This window comes from Ciconia boyciana, chromosome 2, assembly GCF_034638445.1.
Source record: "Ciconia boyciana chromosome 2, ASM3463844v1, whole genome shotgun sequence".
Lineage (NCBI taxonomy): Eukaryota > Metazoa > Chordata > Aves > Ciconiiformes > Ciconiidae > Ciconia > Ciconia boyciana.
Genome location: NC_132935.1, coordinates 145,986,892 through 146,014,788, shown reverse-complemented (window position 1 = coordinate 146,014,788; position 27,897 = coordinate 145,986,892). Strand labels below are relative to the sequence as shown.

Sequence of the window (27,897 nt, the reverse complement as noted above, 5' to 3'; positions counted from 1 at the left end):
GAAGCTTTGAAAAAATTGAGGTCTCTGAACTGGGAAGAGAGGATGTCGGTTGGAATAATTGAGGAAAAGTTCCTGTCCCTCTTCCATGCGGGTTAACATCTCTGGTTTAGACTGACCATTGTATTGCAAGGGGATTCAATAAATTACTATTAGCTATGTGCTGTCTTTCAGTATTTCCAGGCATTTGGGCTTGTGAAGTCCCTTGATGCAAATCCTCAGTACTTCTTTTTTCTTCTATGTATGCAGGGAGAGATTGGATTGGTGTTAGTAAAAAGGATGAGCGTCTGAATCATGAGTTGTAAGAGAAAGCACACTGCCTGCCTTTCCAATTGTCATTTTTAAACTATATGTTAATTTAGATAATATTTTGAGGTTCTTGTTTTTTGTTTTTTGGTTTTTTTTAAATTTTTTTTTATTTTGCTTCTGGAGTGCCTGGAACACACAGTAAGGATCAGCTTGTCAGGACAATGTGTTTTAAGAACTGAAAGAGTAAGTGAGAAAAGCAGTCTCTTAAACAGTATTTGAAGTTTGTTCCCATTACTTAGGTGTTACAGCTTTGTTTTAGGAAGATGAAAGTGTCGGTTCTTGAATATGCTTGTAAATTGAGACAGTCAGCCTGCTAAGGCAACGTTCTTTTCACGCTAGATGTCAGTGTTAACATACCTGTTCTGTAATCTCAGGTGTAGTCATTCTGTTGTCCTCATGGATACACCTGTATTTAATACTTTAGTTACAATTTATAGTCAAAATGTCAAGATGGTAACTGCAAATAATTATTTGTATGTTGACCCTTAATGGGCAGTCATCTGTAAATCTTTTTCTTGTGAAACTCCTATTGTTTTTGCCCTCTATTGCACCAAGTAAACCCAGGATAACCAGGTTGGTCTTTGTTAAAATGTCTGCCACAATCTTTCCAATACCCGGATTTCTCTTTCATCTTAGTTTTGAATAAGATGGTCTTGAAAACCTGAAAGATAGTAGATGGGTGATAACTGCATCACTCAAAATTAAATCCACTGGGGACATCATAGTTGGTTTTTCATCCTCTCAAACTGTAAATAATTAGCTGATTAGCAGTAATTCATAAGGTGTTTCATAAGGTCATTTGTTAATGTGTTACTTGAGCATGTTGTGAGACTACTTAAAGGTATGCGGCTATTTGCTGTGTTTCTTTTGGCTTACAAAAAATTTTTTTTAATCGCCTGTGTTTTGTCAGGGGCTTTGTAGTGGTGACTGTAATGTAGATTTCCTGGTGGTTGAAACTGGTCTTGTATATCAGGAAGTATGGTCACTGTTTTCTGCCTGTGGCTATAACAGTGACCACAGCCTATCTTCCTGGATAAAAAGCCTCAGTGAAGGTATTGTGGTTAGTAATAATAAAAAGTGTGACATGATGAGCAGTGGATTAAACGCTGTTCTTTTTAAGTCTTTAGCTTCTGTAGAACCTATTATTCTGTTACTCTATAAATTAACAATCACTTATTTACATTCTTTTTAGTGTATTTTTCTTTCAGGATTTTAGCTGTCAGCAGATTTGTTACACTGTGCTCTCTTCTTTTCCATAACACCTCTAAGTGTTCAAAAGTACTTCCTTTGATATCAAGAGAAGAGGAGCTGCCAAATGTTGTCCTTCAAAGCATCTGGTATTTTGGGGACCTTGAACCCAAAGGAGGCAGCAGTTAGATTCAAAGCCCAAGGTTTTATTGGAATATAAGCACAAATTTTTTCAGGCAACTTCTTAAAGTTTTATTGCAAGAGTAGATGTACCTCAAACATATTTATTGGTGCCATTTTTTCACAATGAGAAGTATTATACTTTAAAATAACGCCTTTAGTTCCTGTAAGTTGTCAGTGGCTGGAGAGTCTCAGGCAGCAGCAGTGGGGCTCGGCAGGTTGACTCAGGCTGCGTTCCTATAGCTAAGGCCACAGAGACCAACTGAGTGCAGGTGGGAATGTTGTAGAGATGCACCCTGTTTGGAGTTTATGTTAGACTGTATCTACAAATTAAGCAGTGCGCAGTTACCTTCCATTTTTGGATATATAAGGAAGGGAAGTATTGGCCATATGATTAGAAACATGGTATAGTTTTCATATGAAGTTTTAATGGCAACACAGCAGAATTTGATCAAGTAATTTCCCTTTTATTTTTGAGCATAGCGGTAACGCAACTGAACAAACGCATTTTCCCAAGAGTAGTAAAGAGAAGCTACAGTTTTCAAATTCTTTTTTAATTTTAGAAAGCTGCACATCTGCAGAAGTTGTTGCTGCTGTTGATGTGAACACTCTTGCCAATGAAGTTTATAAGCACAACTTTCCCAGCACACCATTATGGGCAAAGACAATTGAGGTGAGTAATTAATGTCTTTTTTGCTCTAGTCTGGCATTTGTAGATGTAAGTTGTCTTCACTATCCTTGTTACTAATAAGAGAAGCAAAAAGATTTAATTTATGTTGTTATGAATATAGCAGTTTGACAGTACCTTGATTTCTCTTGCTGTGGTTGTTTGTTGAAGTTAGAGGGATAATCACACTGCAGTCTTTTCCTGAAAGTCTTCACTGGTGCATCAAGAAGGGTTATGTAAAAGTCAAGAGGAATGCTTACAAGCAATAAAGGAATGACAAAAATCATACTTTTAGATTAAAAAAATATTTTCATGTATTTTGAAAGAATTTAATTAAATTACTTGGAGGCATGCCATCTTTTTGTAGTTATAGTTGAGCTCAGTAAACACAAAGAAAATATAGTGGTTGGGACAGTCTTGTGTTTTTTTGTGGGCTCAGTAGATAAAATGTTTCAGGAATTCTGTCCCTTTTCCAAATTATTTGAAGAAGAACTAGGTAAAATTGGTTTCTGTGTTAACAATTGAGGGGCAAACTAGGCATGTGGTTTTGCCTGGATTTAGTTAGAAATATTGTATACTTTTAAATCTTCTTTTACAGTTTTACAACATGACAGTAAAAGATACTGAATTTGTTTTAAGACACCAGCTTAAGTAAGACTTAAATAGGTGGCTGAAGGTTAGCTGCTTATTCAGCACTCATTATATAATAACAGGCTAAATGATAGTTTAAAGTTTTATATGGGAAAATATAAATATGCAGATTACAGTCAGTAAGACCTTCTTTAAATTTATTGGAAAAATAGCAGCTTTTGCCTAGTTTCTGTGGGCAGTTATGTTACATTTGCTTTTTAGATATCCCTCAAAATATGTAAGGTGGTGATTTCTTTGTCTAGCTCATAGTTACTTGATCATTATCCTTTTCCTCTCTGCTTGGCTCCTTAGTATGTCATCCTTCTAGTGTTGCTTAAAATTAGTCTAGAGGAACTTCTACCTATGTAATTAGTTCATGGCACAGACCTAATTCTTTCTTCTCTGAACAGAAACACTTTTGCAGAGTAGAGCTTTCACCCATATAGTATCTTTGAGGGATTTTTACTTGGCAAAAACTAAAATTAAGTAAACTTTACAGGATACATAGGTAGTGAGCTCCTAAGAGTTACAACTCACAGTTTGGACCTGTAAAAATGACCGTGTTAACACTCAAGCTACTTTCCTGTTCAGATGTTTTGTCTTTTGAGCAGATCTAATATTTTTTCACCTGTTTTGGATATGTTAATTTTTTTTTTGATGTACAAAGACTTCATATCTGAATAACGATACTTTATTTGGAGGAAATAACTAGTTGATATTTTGATGTGATCTACTGAAAGAACCACTACCCCTACTGAAAGAACCACTACACCTCTTCTGAAAGAATGAGTAGATAAAAACGTCAAGATTATGTACAGATGCTAACATCATTAGTGTTTTTGATTCATATTCAAAGGAACCAAATGTATATTTGCATTGTATGGTTTGCCAAGGTAAAAAGGAATGAAATTATTAGGTCAAATGGGAGATTAGGTATTTTTTTGCTAGATGAAGCATATAGTGAAAGTAAGAGGGGTACTTTGGTCTGAAAGATGACTCGAGAGTTTCATACAGTTTACAACACTCAAAATTCTTCTGTTTTTTTTTTTTCTTTATTCAGGGCATAACACTGAAAGAATTTGACAGATTATCTTTTGATATGATTTTGATGAGTCCTCCCTGTCAGCCATTTACAAGGTAGATATAGCACACTTTGGAGAAAAGTGCAGTTGTTACTATATGTACTGTTAAAGGAGAAATGTTTTCAAGAGCGACGCTATGTGTGGTTCAGCTGTGTATCTTTCTCTTCTTAAGCAACAGTGTTGTATACCTACTCACCATGAGATTTACTGAAGTGGAAGAAATGCAGCAATTTGAATCTTAATTCTTTATCCCATTTTTCTTAATGTATATTTTAATTCAGTTGAAATTAAGTAAGCTTCTTGCAGCACCTGTTTTGCATACTGTATTGTTCCTCTAACAGCGAAATTAAAAAATTTTGCTGTTTAGGAGTGCTTCCTTTCCCTTTAGATATCAATCTAATCTTTCCCTGGGGCAACTCCAGAAGGAGGATTGGAATTTCTCACTTCTGCCTGAGACTGAGTGTAATCTGTTTTTATTTGTGCTTTGAAAATCACACGTGCACACAAGTAGTTTATTCTGAGGAATATTTCTATTTTAGCCAAGACTAGGAGGATAATGGCTTTGAAATGATTTTGTGGATAGTACAGAGAAATATATTGCTAATCAAGAACTGAACTTACTAAGATGTTCTTTGTCAGACTAATTTCAAATTCATATAGTTTGACAGCAGTGACCAGTGGAGGTAAGATTCTAGTAACTGTACTCATGCAAAGTAGTAGCTTCATGAAAAATTCTGTTGATGGTGATGAAACTGCTTGTGTAAGAAAGTATATTTCAATGAATGCTCTTAAGACTAAAAAGAAATCCCTCCAAAGTGGTGCTGATCTATAAAAGTATATTTCTGCAAACCTATGATGTATATAGGAATCATTCCTTTAAAATTTTTTCTTTTGTAATATCATGAAAAAAAAATCTTTTTATGACTAATTAATTTAGAGACATGCTAAAGCTCTTCTACCAAGGTTTTGTTCTTTTTAAGAGCTAATACATGTATAAGTTAGAGGAACACAGGCCTGGAATCATTATATTATGTTATTGTTTTTATAACCTACGTGAGCTGTCCAGTTTGATGTTACAAAATTGGTTACAAAGTTATTCATACGGGGCTCAATACTGCAAAATGGTGAGCACTGAGGCTTTAATTCATAGAATAATTTAATATATTCAATATAAAATAACTGGGTATTCCCAGGAACTTCAGTGGGGTTTTTTTTGTTCTTTTAGAGCCAAGTATGTTCTAGGGGTTTGCTGGACAAGACCAGAACGCTAAATGCTTTGCAGACTGGGGAGTGGGTTTCATTACTTCAATTACTACAATGCTTCAATTTTAATCTCTCTGTGAGCTGATGGATTCCAGGGTAGACTTTCATTCCTTAGAGCATTTCTTAGGACACTGCCTCCGTGAGCAGGTCCTCATGTCTGTACACAATGCTTTTGCAGAATCCCTTTTTGAAACTCGAAGCAAAAAGCGTCATCATTCTGTAGAAAAATGTAGGTCAAATGTCAGTCTGCTCCAAGTAATGTACAGGTGTTTCTTTATTCTTTCTTAGAATTGGCCTGCAAGGTGATATATCTGATCCACGGACAAAGAGCTTTCTCTATATCCTTGATATTCTTCCAAGGTATAAATGAACTCCTACCTCAGTTCTTAAGTCTTTGATGTAACTAAGTAGCTGTTTTATATGGCAGTGAGACAAGTCATCTATAATGTTTTACAGAGATACTGCTAGTATTGTGTTGTATTACTTGTTTGTTTTCACATGATCATATGTAACTTAAATACTTGTATTTTACTAATGCCATTATCATCTCATAGTTACTGTATATGCTTTCATTGTTTGGTTTTCTTTTTTATTGTGTGTCTGTTTAAACTGTGGCTATATTATAAATGAAACAAATGGAGTTCTTTATTTTCAGTTCAACATCAAACTTGCACTGACTTTATTTAGAAGCAGGAGTAGGTAATATAATAGTTTGCTAATAGGCATCATGGAAACATTAATATTGTTTGAAATACAGGGTTGAAAAAACTTTCATTCAACATTTAGTCACCTTCTGAATAGGTAGCATTTGAAAGAGTTTGTTTAAATATGTTGACTGACTGCACAATACAACACATCTTTCGTCCCTTCCATTCTTTCTTAAAGTGTCTATTCTGTCTTTTTAGTGCTGCTTCTAGATATCGTGGGGCAGCTTATGTATTTTTGGTTTGTAGTACAATCTCTTGTTTTAAGTAGTAATACTAAAAAATTTCAGTAGCACTGCACTGTCTGAGCAGTGCCCTTGTCTTTGTGTTCATCTGTCATTTTTGCCTGGTCAGACCCCAGTTCCTAATAAAATAGCCATAATTATTTGTATAATTTATGCATTAAATTTTGAAACAGTAAATCCAAACAAAGTGGGTTTTGCTGACCTAAATTGTTCTTATTGAGAGTGTTAAAAATCAGCTCCAAGTAATGCTTGTAGTCTTTTTTGGGAAGAGATGTATACCACTGTAAGAACCCTTCCTGGGGGAGTGAAGCAAGCAGTTGCTTGAGGAGATTATCCAGCAGGAATCTCTGCTTCTGGATTGAGATGTCCATTGGACACCAGTTGGCATGAGCCTGAGAATTTGCATCAGTTACAGTTACAGACACTTACCTGGCAGTCCTGCTTCTGCTGGAGGCTGACACAGCTGCTCTCTATATATTCCTTCATTGGTTAATCTTGCTCTCAGAATTGGAGGAGGACAAAGAAAGGTCTGTCTGGCTCTCTTTTTTCTTTCTTTCTTTCTTTTTTTTTTTTATGCTGCCTGCACAGAAGGAAACCGGTACCAACAACAGGCTTTCTTTCAAACTGCTATTACCACTGGGAGAAGAGGGTCATCATCCTTCTTCCAGAAACAACTTTTTTGCAGCCAGCAACATTGAATGGGACCACCTCTTTGCCTTTGTCATCAGCAGATAAAGAACAGACACAGAAGGGCTAGGTGGCTTGGCTGGGATCACCTAGGAAATCTGTGGCAGAGAACACAAAACGGAACACAATACAGATTCTGTAGCCTAGTAATTTAGACAATTAATAGGTGAAAAGAAAGATTATTATTACTTTCCCACTTCTAGCAGAGGCACAAAAATAGGGAGATAATGTGGATTTCCAAAAGTTGCAAAGGATGTCTTTTCTGGAACAAGGAATGTAACTCAGTCCTCCAGACTGACCTTTCAAAATGATAAATTAAAAACAGCAGATAGCGTGTAAGTTAATAATTTGTCAGAATAATGGTACCTTCCGTAAGGGAATCCTGACCTCAGTATTCCTTTCCATTAAACTGAGACACAGTTAAGAGGCTAGCTGCTTTTGAGACACTGTTGTGTATTAATATGGAAATGTTGCTTCCTGGTTGCTGTGGGCTTAGCTAGATAAAAGGCAGAAGCTTTTCTTTCTCAGTACTAAAGCTTTTGACACTGCAGGATATATGTTTTTCGTCATGACGATGCAAAGGAGCTGGGCTTGGCTGTGGCACTTTATCTCAACACCCCATGAGACCCTGCTGACACCCCTTATCTCCCTTGGGCAGGTTGTTTCTTGAGGCAGTACTTACTGTGAGCAGTCTGTAATATGTTCAAGATGGTGGCTTCTGCAGAGTTTCTCAGTTCCAATAGATTTATGTTTTACTGAGATAGTGTTTGTGTATTTTCTGGATATGACATGTTTGCCAGACACTGAGTATGGACTATTTCAGCCCAAAGAAGGGAAATTCTTAATATAGGAATTATCACTTTGCATTCTAAATTGGTATGGCATGCGTTCAGTTTATGGAAACTATAAAATAATTTCTCATCCCTTGGCTGTTCCTGCCTTACGTTCAGCCTTTTATAATGAAATGTCGCTGAAATGAGGCTCAAAGATAGCCTGGGAAGACAAATATTAGAGATATGGAAAGGACAATTTCAAGATCTGGAAAGACCTGGGAAATCCTTGGAGTACCCAGGGGGAAAACAAAGTCTGACCTAAATGGTCTGGTTACTGTCTGTTTATCGTGCTCAAGCTCTAACCCAGGGAAATCTAATGCTAAGACGTCAAAGTACTACTTTTACAGACACATTTGTAATGTTAATAGCTGCCAAGTACTTAACACATACTCTTTGTATAGTGATTACTTGTCTTGTGATCTGTTGATCCTGTATGAGCTCTTGCATTTCAAGCCATACTCTGGATTCATTTCTTTAAAAATAAGTTTCATAGTAGGTGATGGTGATGTTGAGTGTGTGTAAACATACCAACAGATATATTCTCCATTCCTCTGCAGGGAATTTGGCTGCTTCTGCTTTTTTCAGTTCAGTATTATTTTTTTCACTATTATTTTTAGTATTTTTAAATTTGACGTAGTATCTTGTACATTTTTCAATTTCTTGTGAGGCACTTTAGTTCTTTAATTCTTCATGTGAATGTCTTTAATTGATGGCAGTTAAGAGCGTGCTAAAACAAATTCTGCTGTGATTTGTACCAGCGGAAGTCCAAAGTCATTTACTGACTTAAATAAGCACGGAGCTGCTGTCTGGTGGCATTAGTATCCTGTTTCTATATACTGTACTGGGATCCCAATGCGTGGCAGACATACTATGTCTACATTAGCCTTACCAGAGAATTAATCAGTGTCATGGAATGTTCCCAGCAACTTGAATCTGAATATCTATAGGTCTAAATTGTTAAATGGTCCCTGGCATAGTTTGGGCATGTTCCTTTCTCCAGAGATTTAATACGCTGGTTTTGGAATGAGCCTATTTCCAGACCTCTGCACTGATCTTGCTAAACCTCAGACGCCTCCTTCCCCTCCCCACATCAAAACGAAAATGTTAAGTATAGAAAATTGAGAATGTCTGCAGTTTGAGCTGTAAACATGTCATATTTCTTAAAGCAATTAGATGAATACTGGTTCAGATGTGTTACCACTAAAGTCGATGTGACATTTTGACATTGATTTTGGGTTTAAGCACTTTAAAACAAAAGTTTTCTGTTCCATGGCTAAATACTGATCTTTTTTCCCCGACCATTTTTATCTTTCCTATTACAAACTCAATCTGTTGAATAATAATATTATGCTTTAGGAAATGAATAATGGTAAGCATTTTCAGAAGTACATGCATGGGGTACAGGAGGGTACAGCAGTCCATCTGAACATAAGTGGGTTTTGTTGTTTTTTATAATTGCCAGCAGTCCACATTTTTAATTCAGTTGGGAATGATTTGATCTAGGCAACCTTGAAAGTTGAGGTACATTTTTTTAAGGATGCTAAACTTTAACAGCTAGCATGATGTGGAAACACTGATCTGTCTTGTAGCTAAACAAATCTGTGGATGAATATAATGTAGTTTACATCTTGTTACTCTGATTTGTTGATCTTTTGTTTTCCTTGTAGGCTCCAGAAGCTTCCAAAATACCTGCTTTTAGAAAATGTTAAAGGATTTGAATCCTCTTCTGCGAGGTAAAGTCTAATTTATGCAGGTTTTATTTTTTAATAAAGGACATTTTCTTTAGAAGGGGAAGGCAGGATTTTTATTTCCTAGAATTCAAGTTAACAAAATAGAGGGACAACTAGCAGCTGTGCGTTGAATGTAGTGTTTTAATTTAGGAATGAAAATCTTTGATTGTGAAAGGAACTTGCTAAATAACTATTTATTTCTCTCAGCAGATAAAATATGTTATAACAAGTTGACTCCATTGATTTTATTTGATGATCCTGTGTCCTTTAGAAAGGGTCGATACTAATTTTCAAAGAAAAATAACAATAGGTATAGCACTCAGAGGTTTGGGGTTTTTATCCATGACAGGAGCTCATGGTGTCTTGTGTTAAGATCACAGTACAGTATAGGGGCTTTCTTCAGTACCTTTGTTTATAGTAGATTATCACTGGTTCAGGGTTGCCATCAAATGGTCCAGAGATATAGTATGAAGACTGTATATAGTCTTTTTCTGAAATATGGAAGAGGAAAGTTGTCAATAAGGTTACCTAATAACAGCATGAGCATTCTCCTCTCTTGTGGGCAAAGCAGGAGACAAGGGGTTGCAGTCTTCCTTCTCATTTCTTGCTGGAGTAGAGTAGGATCTTTCCATAGCATTCCTTAAAGCACAAAGAGAGCAGCTACCCTGCGTATCATGCTCTTTAATGAATATGGCAGGCAACTAGGAGATATGTTCAGCTTTCTCACTGGTTAAGCGTGCAGCAGTCCTCTGTGAACACTTGAACACTTTGTTGGAGGTGCAGGCTGCTGCTGTAGACCCTGCGATTCCTTAGGTTATACCTTGCTGGCCAGTGTTTGGAACAAATGGTAGTTCAGAAAACACCCCAGTCAGAATGCTTGGTTTCTCTTACGATGCTTGGGATGCAGTGTCACATACGGTGCCAGGTACAGGTCACAGCTCATGCTTTTTCTATAGTTCCAGCCTAGTGCAGTCTGCATGGAATAGAAAAGACAAGTCTTTTTAAGAAAGCTTCAATTTCGGTGATTTTCCATTGTTTATAAAGTACAGTCCTACCTCACTGTTATGATCAAAGCCACCAATTTTTGTCATCCCTTGACTTGGCCCTTTTGTTAAGCTTAGCTGCTCTGTGTGTGAACAGAGGGAAGTAGTGAGCTATTTGTACTGGTTTTAATCTCCGGTTTTATAATTCACAATAAAGAGAATGTCTTGCCTTCTGATTATTTTTCTTGTTGATACACTATAAGTACTCTCCTAGACATGGGGTATTTTTTGAAGGGGTGTTTGCACCGAAGTAGGTGCGAGACACCCTGTGCATGCGTAATAGTCATTTTTGGCTACAGTAATGCTGAACTTGGTATGTTGTCTCCTCAAGTTCAGAAATGGATGACTTCATATCTGTAATTCTCTGTCCAATTCTTTTACTGAACATGCTGAATGTCTTGGTACTTAAGGTGTTGCGTTTAATGTGTTTTTATTTAGGATAAAAAAGGGCCTAAAGACTGTATGAAGGGAGTAATTGCTTTTTGATTCTTTTCACTGCCAGAAATGAACTTTTGCGAACACTAGAAACATGTGGATTTAAATATCAAGAATTTCTCTTGTCTCCAACCTGTGTGAGTACTAAAATTGCTCTAATATTATTTAACTTCTCAAACTGCACTGAGCCCAAGAACATTTGAAAATGATCTATTGTATTAGAAAAGAGCGTCATGCCCAGAGCTGGAGATACTCTTCTGAATGAGAAAGCCATCTGGCATGACTTCTGATTTCTCATCAGTATACTGGCATAATCATACTGCTGTTATTGTTCAGATCCTAGTCCCACATTGCTCTGCCACCATTTGGTATTTTTTAAGAAGGCATGAATTTACACCATGACCAGGAAGGTGGTTTTCCCTGCAGGAGCCTCATTGCTTCAGAAGTGCTGATGCCTGTGATTTCCCAGCACAGAAAATGTGACTCTGTCATTTGTGGGAGGAGGGACTGTGTTTGCATGTTTCCCTGGCAACCGAAAAAAGAGTTGAGAGAGATTTGAGATGGTGCAAGACTGAATGGAATCAGTGAAGTACTGTATATATCTGAGAGAAGCTGATAGAGGGTAGCTTGAAAACCAGTTGTGGGGCATTTGTTTCATTGTTAGATGTCTTATAATTCCTTGTTCAAAAAGGCAAGGAGACACCTTTTATGCTTTTTTGTAGAAAGCAGGTAGTACCTGTCCGAAGAAATTGTGATGCATGTCATTTTTCTTCTTGCCTCGTATAGAAGTTTATTTACATTCCTGTTCATTTACAGAGAAAGTAAAAACCTTGAGCTACAAAGAATAATTCCCCGCTTGTTTCCTTGAAAATACCTAGGTATGGAAGTTATAGGTATTTAAGTATTATCAATTAATACTGATATCTCCGAAGTTGCAAAATATATTAGTGTGGCATAGTTCTGTTACTGTATATAATGGTAGATAACTTGTATGACACTATAGACCACTTTTTCTCTCTTTATCACATGGACTAAAGGCTTGTGGATTTTACTTACAGCTTGGCATTCCCAATTCTAGGCTGCGATATTTTCTAATTGCAAAGCTTCATCAAGAACCATTTTCCTTTCAAGCTCCTGGTCAGGTGAGTCTATTAGTGTTACTTGAATTTACTTTGTTTCATGAAGAATGAGCGTTAAATTTTCAGTTTAGTGATGTGTGTTGAGGAATGGAGAGAGGGATAAGTGATATAAACAGAAAAGTCAAATTCTGTCTCTCTTTTTCAGCCTGGATACTGAGTTTTCTAAGGACTGCAATGCGTGCCAGTGGCTTAGATGGCTTTAAACAGTTGGGGGACAGTGGCTGTTAGTGGGCTAGAAAACAATGCATTCTGCTACCTTTTTCACACCCTTGGAAAGGTCTTTTTGCAAAGGCAATTATTTGTGGTTGTTCCTGACATCATTGCTGGTAGGTCAGCAAATCTTGATGCTAACATTTTTTGAAATCTTCATGAAAATAACATTGAATGGTTACTTGCTTTATTCTGAGCATCTCTGAAGGAGTTTTTTCTCACTGCAGAGTCTACTGTCAAGTTGTTTATCAAATGCAGTTCTTTAATTTTTTTTCTCACAATTTGTTCTTAGATATTGACAGGATTCCCAGATCAGGATCTAGAAGACTTATTCAAGGACAAAGTCACTGACAAAGTGGGTGAAGCTAGTTATTACTTGTCTTCTGAAGAGAAGAATCTGGATCCAAACATTGGTCCTGATTGCAGCAGCAAGAAGAGTTTACCAAAAGGGGCCTTTCTTTTTAAGCTTGAAACAGTAGAAGAAATTGAAAGGAAACATGGTCAGGACAATGATTCCTCTATTCAAATGCTAAAAGATTTTTTGGAAGAGGAAAATGAAGAAATGAGTCAGTATTTCTTACCACCGAAGTCCTTATTGCGCTATGCTTTCTTGTTAGACATTGTTAAGCCCACCTGCCGGAGATCCACGTGCTTTACAAAAGGGTAAGTTGCAAAGAAAATGTCTTGCTGAATCATGTCCTGAAAGTTTAAGTGTGTTTTTGCTTGTGTACTGTAAAACCAAGGGAGAGCCATTTCATCAAAAAACCCCCAAGCCTCTGGGAAAAAAAAAAAAAAGTCTCCTTATATAGTGTGCTTCCTGGTCCAGTGGAATGCCAGCATGAGAATCTGTCTGGCAGAACATCATGTGCCCACTCCAAAAAGGCATTCATGAAAGACAGTGCCATTTGTTGTTGACCTTCACAGAAGCTTAATTAACCCTGCAGAAATATGGTTCCAGTAGACTGGTATAGTACTGATTCATTAATGAATTTTTTTATATTGCTCAATGAAGTTACAAAGTGTCGTGCATGACAGATCCATTCCTCATTAAAACTGTCTCTACTGTATATTTTATTGATTTCTTGGATTTTTCAGCTGTGTAGGTCAGAATAGCTGTGGATTGGCCATATGTCATAAAACCAGTTAGGCCTGCTGCATTACAAATCATATTTGATGGAGCAGAACATCAGTGCTTTTCTGTCTAGTAGTTTTCTGATTTGTACTTTGCAATTTTTGCCTGCCCGAGTTTGTTGAGTGTTCTGAAACCCTGCAGACAATTGGTCAGGAGCTTTTACACTGAATGCATTTGTATTGGAAAATGCCAGTTGGAGCCTGGAAGTTTGTGGGAAATGTTAATATCAGTGAATTTTTCAAATTAGATTGGGTTTTTTTTGAATTTTCAGAATGTTTCCACAAAATGGCTTAGTTGATGAGTTAAAGCTAATTATAACTTTTTTTTAATTAGTAGAAATTAGACTGCCAGATTGACAGAGTTCCTGCAGATTTTGTGACTTCAACTTTTCAACAATTAAAAAGCTGAGAAGAGAAAGAATTTCAAAAGTTCAAAATTTGTGCAACAGGAAAGCCCTTTCCCTAGCTCTCATTGACATATGCCTTTTCTGTCCCCACTCTTTTGAGTTGTGGGAGAGTCAGCATCTCGTGGGATCTGTTTCTTAACTAGAATAGTCACATAAAAACCTTAGGCCAGAATGATCTCTTACATATCTCATCTATGCCTTAAGTGTTATCAAAACTAAATTGGCCACTTGTTTCACTAGAATACATCATGGTAGTTTGTGGTCATATTTATCAAAGTCACACTGAAGGAGGCTCCTGAGTATTTCATATGAAGTCTTTATATATAGTGGTGGGAAATCTGACACAGAGCGTGACTGTTGCCGCCCTTCTGATGTGGAAGGAGCCAGGCCAGACAGTTATGGTAGTTCTTGGCTGAAAATGTAGGAATCAGATTTACCATCTTTGTTCCCTTTTTTATGAGCCTTTGGGAAGAACGTTTTCCAACATGGCTCTCAATGTTGTCATATAATTTACAGCTTTGCATTAAGAAAAGGATTATAATTACATGTCAGGCTTCATCCAGGTCACGTTCTGAGGCCAAGAATAAGTTGCTGCTGTATGTGTTCTAGGAGTTCTGTTTTTGTTTCTCTGAAGCATCAGATTTAAGAAAGAGGATGCTGAGTAGAGCAGAACGGCACTCCAAGTAGTTCAGAGAATCCCTCTGCTGAGATGCCTGTCTGATATCTTTCTTACAAGTCATACTGATCATCAGCTTTGAGACTGGGAGAAAAATTTCCCTCAGTTCTGACTGATCTTCAGATATTTCCAGCAAGGTTTGTGTGATGAGGATAATCTGGGTATGCATTCTCCAGTCCTTGCTAATTCAGGGAACTCAAACACTGATATTTCATCAGTGTTTTTTGCCTTTCTGCCTTTGTCATACCAGTATGTCTTCTGAAAGGCTTTGGTGGAGTATAGGGCAAAATGTAATGGCCTGTGATGCGTGAGAGGTCAAGCAGATGATCCTGTGTTCCCTTCTGACCTTGGAGTCCTAGGCAACTGGAAGATGATTGCTGAGTTCCTTGAGACTACAAACGCCATGGTTTCTCTTAGGGGTATGTTTGTGGTGACTGAGTTTGTGAGAGGAAATCGTCCATTTTAAAGGACAGAGCAAATGAAAACTACTTCTTTAGATATAATAATTCTGGACTTACTTGTAAGTTCTTGATATGCTATTGACAAGAGAAGCAATACCTTCTAAAATAGTGTAATATTAGTTACAAAAACTCTCTCTAGCATTGTGGAAATTACCTTTTGTTAGTCATTATGTAGGACACAATATACCCAGAAATAATATATTATGTATATGAAACTAACAGGGTTTTTTGAAAGCTTACAGAAATAGGGAGAGGAGGGGGAAAAAAAAACCACTTGAGTCAGATGAAAATTTAAGACTGTAATTTCCTAAGCCAACTTCTTTCTTTATAACTGGTAACGAAATGTCAGAAAATCAATGCATCATTTTTTACTGTGGCAAAAATTCCCATCTTTAATTATGTTCTGAGTCTAAGGTAGGAATGTTAATTTTTCTGTAGTCAGCAGCTGCAATAATAATTAATAACAATCCAGCTAACGTTGGCCATCTGCCCCCATTTGTGTTAAAAACCCAACACCCCCCCACCCCCAAACCACTTTTACAACTGGATTTTTTTTGTGAGAGTTCTGTACTCTAGTGCCAGTTATTTAGACTAGAGTATTTTATATAACATGGATCCTATTAAAAGATTCTTTTCTCCCAGTAAAACTCTAAAATACCACTTGAAATTTATCCTTATTTATTTATTTTGGCTCATATATTAATCTGAAATACGATCAGATGCTACATAAGAAGAAGATCAGGATTCCTCAGTGCTATGCGTGTTACATTGTTAAATGTGGTATTAGGGAATTTTCAGAATGCAACTAACCAATTAAAGGTGATGTATTTACAACACAATTCGATTCCATGTGTTTTTAATCTCTATCAGTGTTTAGGGCCCTTTGTTCTGATTCTAAGGAAGATTTGCAAGCACTTTATTTTAAAATGAGTGTTGCTCTCACTGATATTGGCAGAACTACTCGCAAGCTTTTCCAGCTGAAGAAGAAATTCTCAAGATTGAGCCGTACTGGATCATTGTGTCTGTGCTGAAGGGAGAGTATTCCTTTATTCCTTGTGGAATTAGAACGGCTTGAACCAAAAATTGTTCCAGTGCCTTGCTTTAGAATGGGACCCAAATGGAGCAAAAGATCTTTATAACTGTCTTTACAGATGCACAGATAAAAGTAGAGAATTGTATCTGTTAATGGTTGATGCAGACTACATCGCTCTAACGTGGGGGATCTTCTGAAGTTCTTCCACTGTGCAAAAGCCGTCTGTTGACTTGACTGAGTTTCTTTCTGTTCAGGATGTTCAAACACTATCGTAGTTAGACCAGCAGAGCATGTTTCTGAAAGCCCATAATTATATTTAAATCGTAGCCTGGAAGAGACTGCAGAGTAAACATGTTGTTATGCAATCAACCGCAAAGCATCCAAAAAAGCTATCATATGGTTTTAGACTGTAAGTTTGCATACTGTTTAGTTGGATTTAATTTTTTTCTTTCTCCTTTTTCTTTCTTCTACTGCTCTGCATAGATGCCTGGCCATTCCCCATCCCTTCCCTCTGTGGAAAATCCACAAGCAACCAAAAGTTAAACATGACTGAACCACTTTGTTCCTAATGGATTGATATAAAAGCTGGAGGCTCACACTAATGGTCCTCCTTTGAACACGGAGAGCCAATTTGAATCCCTAGGACCATTTGCCCTTTAACACGTTTTCCCTTAATGTAAAATTGGCTTGTGCAATGTAGATGGCCCTTTCTGATGATGCTATGGTTGAATTCCTTGGCCTTGTATAGTTGCCTAGTTGCCTTATATAAGACATTAGTGTGGATAAACCCTTGTGCGTTGATTTCAGACTCATCCCCAGAGAGCATGTTCAGAGGTTACTGCACTCCAAGAGTTAGCATTGTTAATAACAAGGCCTTTTGCTTTATCTGTCCAGGAGGCGATTTGCTAATCAAAGCAAAGGAACCTAAGTAACCTTCCTGCATCTTTGCAGTTGTCAGTACTATGAGGTCCAATGAAAATATTAATTTAAGATTGTTATTGTTGTTGTCAAGGTATGGACACTATGTAGAAGGGACAGGCTCAGTTCTGCAGACAGCGGTAGATGTACAGGTAAGAAAGCATAGACTAACGTACAAGAATGACTTGTTTTTTTGTCTTCTGCTTTTTTATTCTGAATATTATAACAAAAAAGCTTTTAAAACTACATTTTATGGCAACTGAGTTTCCAATTGATTTACTTTGCATTCCTAAACAACAGTTTATTTAAATCAAGATTATATGTGTGCCTCTCTCTGTGGAGAATGAGTTGCTATTATTTTATCATCTGTAGTGTCATACAAGGGTATGTGAAAACATTAAAAATTACTAATTCCATGGATAAACTACAGTACAGTGTCGTTAATCTAGGGCCATTTTTTGTATACAGATGATCCAGTAAATATTGTCAAATGTTTAGCATGTTTGAATTTCAAAAGTATTATTTATCTGGGAAGACATAGTATTTTGAAAAGTTCTACTGTTGTTACTAAGTTCACCACAGAGTAGTGTTTTGGCATTGGGGAAGGTAAAAATAAATGTATTAGTGAATTGTCATTCAAAGATACTTTTCACAAAGCCTGTTTTGTACACAAGCACCACCTCCTGCACTTCTCTGCTGTTCACTAATATTGTATGTCATTTCTAAGCATAAGAAGAATGCAGCTTTGGAACTCAGGATGATCTCAAAGCAAATGTATTAAAACAGCTATGTCCATACAGCTTAATTTGTGTGGATGCTCTGCTATTGAGTTATATTAAGTCACTATCCTGTCATTAACAAATGTTTATAGTCCTTTGATTGCCTCATTAATTATTCGTATAGCTTGTAACTGGAGGAAGAAATGATGATCGGAGCATATCTGTTGTTTTGGATATTCTTCATAGCTTGAATCTGTGTTTAAATGCATTGAGGAGTTACCAGAAGAAGAGAAGCTTATAAAATTGTCAACACTAAAACTGAGGTACTTTACCCCAAGAGAAATAGCAAATCTTCATGGATTCCCTCTGGAATTTGGTATGTGCTGCAACAGACCCGTTTCTACATCATTCTTCAGAAATGCCAATGTAGTTTTTTTTACTGGGGACTAATCCATGCTTTTCATTTTGCCTTTTTTTTTTTTTGACTGCTCAATTCTTATGATTGATTCTTGTTACTTGGCTAACTCTGAATTTCTCTGAATTTCCACTAGTTTTTATATGAGCCAGCTTCTGTGTTTCAGTTTATCTTCATAAACTAAGAAAAAAGTTTTGGCATGAGAAATGCTCTGTTACTGAATGGCAATGAAGGAATACCTTTGTTTAAAGTTGAAACTATTTACTCAGCAGCCAACATTACTCAAAACTGTGGTAAGTCAACATATCCTGCTAGTTTAGGAGGTCTGTTAGTGGTTCTCAGTATTTGAGCTGCTTCCTTTCTCTCTTCCACACATTTGCTGCTGCTGACAGAAAGGGAATTCAGAAGATACAGATACTTCTTTGTTCAGGAGTAACCAAACTCTTCAGTTAATGATCTTTTAAGTCATCTCTATTTTCTAGAAAAGACAGTCCTAGCCCTTGGTCCATTACTTCATTTTCTAACTGTTTTTGTGGAGAAGAGGGAGTCAAGGAACAAGACTCAGCAATACCAGTACATTTGACGCAGGTCAACCAGAATTAAGCCTGAAAGCAATTCACCAGAATTCCCTTTGTAAAGAAAGGCAGGCAAGAAAGTGTAGCTGTTACTACCTGCTAAGGAGCTTGGCCTGCGGCTGTCACATCAGATCAGTTTACTGTCTCTCAGCAACACAAGCATCCATAAAATAAGACACCACTGACCTTGAGTATTTGTTATATTTTTCTTCAACTTACTTAGTGATTTAGAGTTCTGAGGAGTGCTAATAGTTTTTATACATTTCTTTCTTCTGCAGTTTTAGTTTATCTCATTTATTACTTACTGTTATATTCAAAATTACTACATTCGAAGAACACTATCAAGGTTGCAAAGTCAAACGTTAAGAGTCGCCAGCACTAAGCTTATTTGTTTAAGAGTATTTGTAGGAGCGTGCTGTGTTGAGTTACATGTCAACATGCAGGATTTTTTCATAACCTCTCTTCTTTAATAAATTTGTTCTTTTTGCAAACAGCCTTTTTCTTAGCACAACTGTGTTCCATATTGCTGTAGGCTGATGTAAAGAAAATTGAGCTAAACAGGGTTGGGTTGGGCTTGTATAGGTTTATCATGGTGTTCAAGATCTCTTTTGAGCACAGAATTTCTCTTTCTTTTTTTTTTTTTTTAAAATACAGCTTGTGTTTTCCAAATGTTGAATCAGTCTTTGCAACATCACTGAGAGGTGTAGTAGGGTTAATATTGCTTGTATTTTACAGAGGGAGAATTGAGACAATGGAGAAATTTGTTTGGGAGACTCCATTAATTTAGGGTGATCGGTTTGCGAAACCTGACCTTTACTATTTCAGTGCACTTGGAATGATACCATGCTGTCTCTGTTCAGAGCTCATCTTCAGGGACAGCTGTGAGCTTCAATATTTTTGCAAACCAGAACTGAGCTCTCAAGACAAGTCAGGTTTCTGAATTTGAGGAGCATCCAGATCATCACCATGTACAAAGTGCTCATTTAGCAAAGTTTTCTTTTGTCACCTGGGAACTGCAGAGGGAGGGACAGGGACAGAGTCCACCTCTCAGAGGGCAGTACGCTTCTGCCGTAATCATGGGACCTTCTTTACAGTTCTTGCAGTTGCCTGCCTCACTATACTACTTTTCTAACTTCCACGACACATAAAACAAGCCCCTCTCATCCAGTTCCTTCCTCTCACATATACTCCTGATTCACAGGCAGGACAAGGTTTTCCCAGTGCGCTGAGTCACAAGTCTGACATTTCTTTCCTTTGTGTTTAATCTAAGAGATTTCCCACTTAAAAAGAAGTGTTACTCGGCTCTAGGCTGATTGAAATATTTGGTGAATTTAGGTACTATAATCTAAGTTTCTTTTGAGAATTTGCAAGCTATGGGTTTTTTTGAAAGTTGCTATATTTATGGCTTCAGCAAAGGGTGTTTCCCTGACAGCATTTCTCCCATGTTAAATTTCAAGTCACTATTGTGAAGTGTGGTATTTCCGGAGAGAAATGTGCTATAATTTCTCTGCTCCTGTGTTCTGTAGTGACAGCAACATTTGGGCTGAAATTTTCAGCAACAGAAAGCTTGGAGATGTACCCACTGCAAATATGTTGTTGGTCCAAGAAGCTAAAGAATGGGAAAACTATAAGCTGAAAATGAAGTGAAGAGAATGTTGTGAAGCTTTGTAACAGATGCTGTTACTAGCTGCAGCTACAGTATTATCAGAAGAAACATGACTGTCTAAATGGTTCTATATTTTAACAAATTGATGGACTTTTCCAGTATGTGAGGTCCAGAGTTAAAATCATTCTTCATTCTTAATATTAACAGATTTATTTGTGTTTTTAACATCTAAATGTATAAATAGTAATTGCACTGTAGATCAATGAGATACTGCAGTCGTTTGTCTTAGTCACTACTGTGGGTCCCACAGGAATATCATTAAAAGTGATCAGAGCATTCTTGCACCTGCGACCTGCTTTCATGAGGGTGATGTCAGGATGCCTTTTCCATTTTTCCTGTTAGTGATGTATGTAAGTTATTAGGAAACAAATGGCAGCCTAGTGGAAAGCCAGCACAATGAGGTAGTGTGTGTTGCCAAGACTGCAACATCATCAAGTAGCATGCATGACCTAAGTGATACAGTGAGAGCCGTGCAGCAAGTGCCAGCATACTATGAGTTGTTAAATCTGTCCTTCTGATGTAGGCTACTCTTGAGCCAAGAAGATAGAAGGTGCAAGATAATGTTAACAGGCAGATGGAAGAGGCTTGGGATAAAAGAAACAGTGAGCCCTGAAAATTAATTCAGGCTTTCAGTTGCCAAGAGGTAGAAGGAGAAACTCTGAAATTTTCAGGGTTCAGATAAGCTTCTTGGGCTATAAGTGCATGTGTGTGTGTGCATAAATACATACTTACATACTCTTAAAATGTGTAGATTCTGTACCTTGTTCAGTGATTTCATGTGAAAACTCCCATCTAAGGAAGTGTGTGTGGGAGTGCAAGTGATTGTTCCAAAGGGAGAAGAATGGTTGCCCAAATGTGAGTGCCAGGAAGCTGGGCAGAGTGGATGGAGCTGGCAGAAGATGTGTTTACCAAAGCAGTCCACATTTGAGGCATTAATAACTGGCAGAGAAGGATGGAACAACTCCTCCCAGACACCACCTCCTCAGCTTTTCCACCCTTGGCTCAGCAACTGTCCAACCATGTTTTATCCTGAGCAATCCCTGGAAGGGGATTTTTCTGAAGTGCTATGAAAACTTCAGAACGTATGTATCACTACTTGCACACATAATGTGTTTATGCATCAAAGCTAATCTGGCTGGTGATGACCTTAGGCTCAAAGTTGGGTTTTCTTCTTAGGGAATGATCAAATAATTGAATGTGATCAAGTTTCAGCAGCTTAGCAAATGACCTTAACAGTTGAATCACCACTGCTGTTCATCCTTCACTCAAGTTGAAGCAAATGCACTTTAGCTTACCGCTGGAGTAAGCTAAGAGTGCAAGCAAGGACAGTTAAAGCAGACCAGCTGGCTGTTGGCAACTTCTTCATTCTCAGAAGCTTGGTCACCTTTGTACGCTCAATACACAACACAGCCCTTTCACAGTATCTGGACCAGTTTAATTTTTTCTGCACCTCCTTTCTTTCTGCCAGTCCATGCACTTACCGTGTGAAGGACATCTCAGATGCTGTCTGTATTTCTGAGTGCATTTGACAGGGTCAGCATTGAATTACATGGGAAATTGTTCAGCTGCTTGATCATTCACTGAATAAGCTCTGCTCATAGCTTTATCTGTACTGGCCGTATATTGCACTGTGAGACTCGTTTGATTTGCCTCAGTTGGTTAGAGGGGTTCAGATTGGAAGTACAATATAAAGCTTATTGAGAAATGCAGTTTAGTCCATCTGCAGGATCATCACATTTTCTTTCTGCCATGGCCGTGTTCCTCTCTGGATGTTCTCTAGAGTAGCAGTTGTGCAGTGTTTTAGGTGCTGCTGCCCCTCCCTGAGACTGCTGGGTGCTATATGAAGATAAGGTAGATCGGCATTAGTTACACAATAGAGCATTGTTTTGAGGCTTCTTGTTAAACCTTAGGGATGGCAGTACTGCTGATGGAAGAACTGATCCAAATCCAATGAACGGGTTGGGAATTATTTTTGTAACTTTGTGAATTTTGGCGGGGGGTGGGAGGGTGAACCTTGATGCAATCTGTGATAACTGCATTAAGAACTGTTCACTGAAAAAAGTAGTAGACTAAATGCTAGGAACAAACCCAGACTAATGACGTTGTACTATATGTTTTTGTTTTAGGCTTTCCTGACAAAGTAACAGTAAAGCAATGCTACCGTCTTCTAGGAAACAGCCTCAATGTACATGTGGTAGCAAAATTGATCTCCATTCTACTTGGATAATTTAGAACCTGAATGATGAGTACGGACTGGTGACAGAAAATACTTCCATCTTTCAAGAGAAAGCTGATGGCAGCTGAACAAAAATCATAGCTTAACAAAATATCTGTCCAGACATTTTGCTGAACAGCTCTGATATATTTTTAATACCTTGCTTTTATGGTGGATTTGCACTGCAGAGGTGTTTTATTTAAATGGAAGTTTCCAGGACTTAATTGCTGTATTTAAATGTCCTTTTTAGTTTGCAAAATGAAAAAGAGCAACATTTACATATACCTCAATGAAAATTGATAACACTATTTTATCCTAAAACCGTCTTCTCAGTACAGTATAAGAAGGCTGTAAATGTCAAAGCTGTTTTAATTAAGTGTGGAGACCAAGTTCTACATGTAAAATGTATTCATCTGTAAATATCAGTGATCCATTCTTAAAGGATTTGTTGTATACATGATCTGAAATTTTGATGTGTTTTTTGTAGCTAATGAAACTATTAAATTCCATATTTTGTATACAGTTTTTAAGAAGACACAGTGTCATTTTGAGTTTATGGTTGTCTCATCCTCTCTAAATACTTGTAGGTTTCTGGAACCCAACTGTAACTGGAATGATTTGTTTAGGTGCAGCTGAATAAAAATATTTCAAGATTATCACAACCCTGAGAATAACTTGCCTGTTTCTGTTTTGACATTATTCAGGATAAGATCATTGCTCCTTACCAAAGACCTACACATAAAACACATTTAAAAAATTTAAAAGCTCAATATCTAGATTCCTGTGGCATAAGAAATGGAGAAAAACTATATGGGCTTCTTCTGAAGGTTTATTCACAAAACTTGATGGTAGTACTAGGGTTAGGAGTGTATGTTGGGGTGAAAGCACTGCATATGGCCATCCAGAGTGCCACAGTTGTACACCGTCTCATAGAGCTGGACTGAACATTTTTTTTTGTAATCATCAAGTCTTGTGAGTTTAGTATCTCTGAAACAATAGAGAAAATTATGGGAAAACTGAAAGCCTTCTAAAGAAGCACATTCTGGTTGTTATTTTTCCTTACAGGTAATATTACATTGGTATCTAGAGAAAAAACAGCTTAAGGGAGGAAAAGGCGAGATGATACTTCGTAAGTATCCATTAGGGAGCTGGTGTGTCACAAAACTGAAGGATTTCTTAAATTGATCATAGTTCCTGTGCACCAAAGCAGTAAGTTGTCAAAGCCACCAATCCTGAAAAAGACTGGTTTTTTATTTTTAATTTTTTTTCTATGGGATGACATAGGAACAGTCATGGTGTATTGCATCTAGGCTTGGTATCGCAGGATAAATTAAAGACTCTAGAGAACAGAGCTGCTGCAGCTGTCCTCATCTGCCATACTCCTCCTGAAAAAGAAAATGAGCTTGTTATTTGGTATTGTTAATATGGTGAAGATTCATTTCTTAATATGAATAAGAAAATGGTATTGTTATTTTGTGCCGTACTTTATCTTATGCTGACTCCTTGTATATTTCTTCTTCAGTCTTGATTTGCATGCTGCTTCTGGACTGTTGAACCAGGAAAAGCTTGGGTTGACCTACTTCAGCCTGTCTTATTCCTTAAGAGCATTTGGACCGCTTGGGTTGTTGCAACTATAAAAGAGAAATGGAAATGGCTTCTCCTAAAAGAGCTCTGGACTAGGCTCTAGAGAAGGATGAGGTTGGCCTGTATCTTTGCCTGGTCTCTTGTAGTACTGAAATGGCAAAAAAGTACTAGACTAATGTTAGGCTGTGCCTACTGCTAAACTGCAAAGAGCAAGTGTGGTTTTGACAGTGTTGTGAACCATAGTTATCTGTTTACATGGTGGTTATTGTGTAGATTTATCAGCCAGATCACTAACTAGTAGCTATATGGTCTTGTTCTTGGGAGAAACGTGATAATAGGAAAATCTGTTGCTATCTAACGTGATCCAAACATTGAAATGAAAACAAAGGAGATCAATTTTATGTATAAATGGGGATTTCTTTCTGCTAAACCATGTAAATAGTCTCTGTTCATTTTGCCTCACTATAATAATATTTGGCAAAATATTACTATTAACAATTAGTTTTCAATTCCTTAATCTGTAAAACATGCTTTAATGATTTATATGCCACTCGTAAGCAAGCAGTATTAAAGTCTAAGTTGAAAGTTATCTAGCTGCATCTAAAACTGATATAGCCATACAGCCTGCTACATGTTGACAGTGAATTTTAATTCAGTGTGATTGTGAAGACTGAAATCTGTTTACTAATCAGAGCTGTTTCTGAAGGAGATACTTTGAAAGAACGGATTTCAAAGTTGTAAATATATATTTGTGTATTTTACCCCTGCTAACCCTGTAATACCAGTGCAGCTAAATTGAGTGACTGCTTCTTATCCCATCTGTTTGTCATTAATAGACTCGTTTACTGAGCTCTGTTGGGTTGCACCTGCTTGACCTCACTTGATGATCATGTTGCTTCCTTTTCCGAGCAGTCTCCTAATCATAAGTGCTTTGCAGCCTACATCAGTGCTGCACTTTGCAACTTCAGCTTAAGCATTTTCACAGCAATGAAATGTGATTACAAAAGCAGCTGAAAGGTAAATGAGTGAAATCTGGAAGACAGCTCTGGAAATAGATGGAGATTTCCAGAATCTGATTTTTGGTTTTGTAACTCACTTATTCTGCACATCTGAAAGACATTTCATTATCTGAGTGAGATGATGTGGTTGCATTCCCTCAAACTCGAGAAGCCCCACTGAGGGAAAGAATGTAATATTTGGTGGTGTCGTATTTATGAAGATTGCCAGTTGGCTTACAGAATGTCTTACCTACATAATGAGTTAATCTAGGGATTCCCTATACTCATGAAGAAACCTGTGTAGCAGTGAAGTCACTAAAATACCATTTGTTTAATGCAGTGGGTTTGAATATTTTTTGACACATGAACTTGAAATTTTCCAGTGGAGGTGCATCCTTCCATGCAGTGAATGTAAGGCTCCCGCCCATAGGCTTTTTTATCTCACCTTTTGCTGACCCTCTTAGGAGGAGTATAAGGATTATCAGGAATCTGTGTATTACAGGCTGGAAAAACATTGATCTGTGATAACACTATCATATGTCTTAAACTTAGTCATGGGTAAGGCCATTTTGTTTTCTAAAGAGACATCTCGATAGAAATCTGAACAGGTCCAATGCTTCAATGACTGTACAATTCTGTTTTAGCAGTTGTCACATGTTTCTAAAATAAATAGAAAATTTAGCAAATATTTGTTACACCGCAAGGATGAACTATTCATTCTCAGCTCACTCTTTGATTTCTCTGTACTATTTGCTTGCTATTCATACTGAAGTTTAACACTCTGGCTTATTGTATAAATACTGAATTATATTTCTTTTCCTTAGCACTTTAATGTATTTTGCCTCTTAAGATATTTGAAACCACATATGTGCTCCGTGTATTTTTTTCTGCATGGTGTTTAAAGAATATGCCATATTAGTAAGGATTTGGAGGAGACAAAGTAGTAATTGGTTAAGAACACTAGGCATTTCTGGGCAGTCATATGAACAGTGTATAAAGTAGAAATGGTCAAAGAAATATCTGAGGAAAAATAATGTGAGAGTAGAAGAAACTAGGCATAGAGCCCAAAGTGAATTCCAGTAACCAGGTTCCTTTTGCCTGTGCAAACATGAGTATTCTAGTGTTGTAACCTCATTAGGGGAAGTTTATGCTTGTTTAGTAACAACTTCTTTGAATAGATAACTGATATCCAGGACACCAGGGAAAATGAAGTATTGAGTAGTCAATACTTGTATGACTTGTATGAGTATGTCAATTTAAATGTTATTGTGAAGAGCATGAGGAGATTTGCGTTATTTTTATCTTTATTTGATTACAAGGGTTGGGGAATTTATATAGCTGTTGAAGAAAAGAAATATGTGGCCTTAGATGACTAGGCAGCCATCAGTGAAGACAAGACAACTGAGTTGTTCTCTTTGACTTTCCTCCACCTGGTCCTTTTGGCAGTGGGAGAAAGCACAGACAAGGGATCTTTTGGTAAGAGCTCTGATGGAGCAAGAAGCAGAGTTGGAGGGGCTAAAATTGTGTGGAATACACCACTTTTAGTGAGAGATGGTTGTTGGAGGGAATTTCAGATGGCCACTCTGGTTGGGTACCCTTCACTGGGATTCAGAAAACTCTGCAGCAAAGAAGTCCTAAAATCTCCTTCAGTGGGGAGCCTCTCTGATTTTAAACACAGGAATACATCCTGAAATCCCAGCTTCACTGAGAGCATGTTTGTCTTGTGCTTTTGTCCATGCACTGGGCTGTTATAATTCAAACATTTTTAAATGACAACCTGGCATTTGGAAACAAAGCACATTGATGGTGCTATATATTTTCTCATACCTAGACAGTAATAGTTTTGATTAGTTCAAATGTTTGCCCTGTATGTATTTAAAAAAAGAAACTAATCCCATTCTGTTTATAAATATTACACTTAAAAATGGGATTCTACTCAGAATTAATATTTCTGGGTGGCATTTTGACTGTATATTGATCTTACTTACCATGTGGCATTACTCATTCATTGTACATGTGTTGTAAGGTGAAGCATGGGGAAGAGTTCAGGAGAAGACTGGACAAGTTCATGGAAGAAAAATCCTTCAAGAGTACTGAGTAACTACTGAGACTTCTGGCTGAAGAAGTTCCTGAGCTGCAAATAAATGGAGGCCAGAGAGTACCTAGGAGAGGTACTGTATGGGCTTGCCCCTTCATGTACCCTTCATTTCCTAACTGCTCTTGGCCACTGTTGGAGGCAGGGTACTGACCTAGATGGTTCTTCTTCTAACCCAGTATGACCACTCTTACCTCCTTATATTTGTGTGGTGACAGAATGCCAATATTTGTAATCACAGCATCAATATACAGCAAATGATTTATGGACTTATCTCGGATCTAAGCCTCTTGATAAAGCCAACAGTACAGAATAGAACGAATCTGAGGGAGGTTGTGCAGCCAGGTCCATTCATGGCTTTAGGGTTATTAGTGGAGAAGGGTGACTATGCAAATGGAAGTCCCTAAAAATAACTCCAGTGTACGTTAAAGCAATTGGAATGTGCTAAAAGGACTGGAATAATCAATAGAAAAGAACAAAGCCAATGTAACTGACTGGAAACTTTTCATGAACCTAATTTCAAAAAAGAATGAAATGGAAAATAGGAAGCATCAAAGCGGTTGGTGGTTTGTAGAAACAGCATATGTAGGAAGAAAAATCAGAAAGACAGAGGAATCAAAATATGAGTCTCATAATGAAACAAAAACCCATATATATCTGCC

At 37.3% G+C, this 27,897-nt stretch overlaps 1 protein-coding gene and 1 long non-coding RNA gene across 15 annotated transcripts in view; one reads left to right on the top strand and one right to left on the bottom strand.

Moving 5' to 3' along the window:
• Positions 1 to 23,220, top strand: part of TRDMT1 (tRNA aspartic acid methyltransferase 1) — a 41,449-nt gene extending 18,229 nt beyond the window's left edge. For 5 of the 11 annotated variants that reach the window (XM_072854395.1, XM_072854394.1, XM_072854393.1 and 2 more), the window contains exons 2-10: positions 2,238 to 2,347; positions 5,605 to 5,676; positions 9,453 to 9,518; positions 11,061 to 11,130; positions 12,052 to 12,135; positions 12,635 to 13,005; positions 17,063 to 17,120; positions 17,934 to 18,063; positions 22,470 to 23,220. In XM_072854395.1, coding sequence (XP_072710496.1) covers positions 2,292 to 2,347; positions 5,605 to 5,676; positions 9,453 to 9,518; positions 11,061 to 11,130; positions 12,052 to 12,135; positions 12,635 to 13,005; positions 17,063 to 17,120; positions 17,934 to 18,063; positions 22,470 to 22,570 — 1,008 coding nt within the window. In that variant the 5' untranslated portion in view covers positions 2,238 to 2,291 and the 3' untranslated portion in view covers positions 22,571 to 23,220. Of the gene's footprint in view, positions 1 to 2,237; positions 2,348 to 4,031; positions 4,109 to 5,604; positions 5,677 to 9,452; positions 9,519 to 11,060; positions 11,131 to 12,051; positions 12,136 to 12,634; positions 13,006 to 17,062; positions 17,121 to 17,871; positions 18,064 to 18,238; positions 18,396 to 22,469 lie in introns of all 11 variants that reach the window. The other 6 variants (XM_072854398.1, XM_072854391.1, XM_072854392.1 and 3 more) reach the window with 4 other exon arrangements.
• On the bottom strand, positions 1,747 to 7,750 carry LOC140648431 (uncharacterized). 4 transcript variants are annotated; one of them, XR_012041212.1, is made up of 4 exons: positions 7,635 to 7,750; positions 6,695 to 7,050; positions 2,480 to 2,596; positions 1,747 to 1,970 (listed from the first exon to the last, which is right to left on the bottom strand). It is a non-coding gene; the product is annotated as an uncharacterized lncRNA (long non-coding RNA). The 4 variants fall into 4 exon arrangements; XR_012041211.1 differs by lacking the exon at positions 7,635 to 7,750 and adding an exon at positions 7,142 to 7,280; XR_012041213.1 differs by lacking the exon at positions 7,635 to 7,750 and adding an exon at positions 7,319 to 7,457 and having other exon boundaries at positions 1,748 to 1,917.
• Positions 23,221 to 27,897: the final 4,677 nt, after the last annotated feature.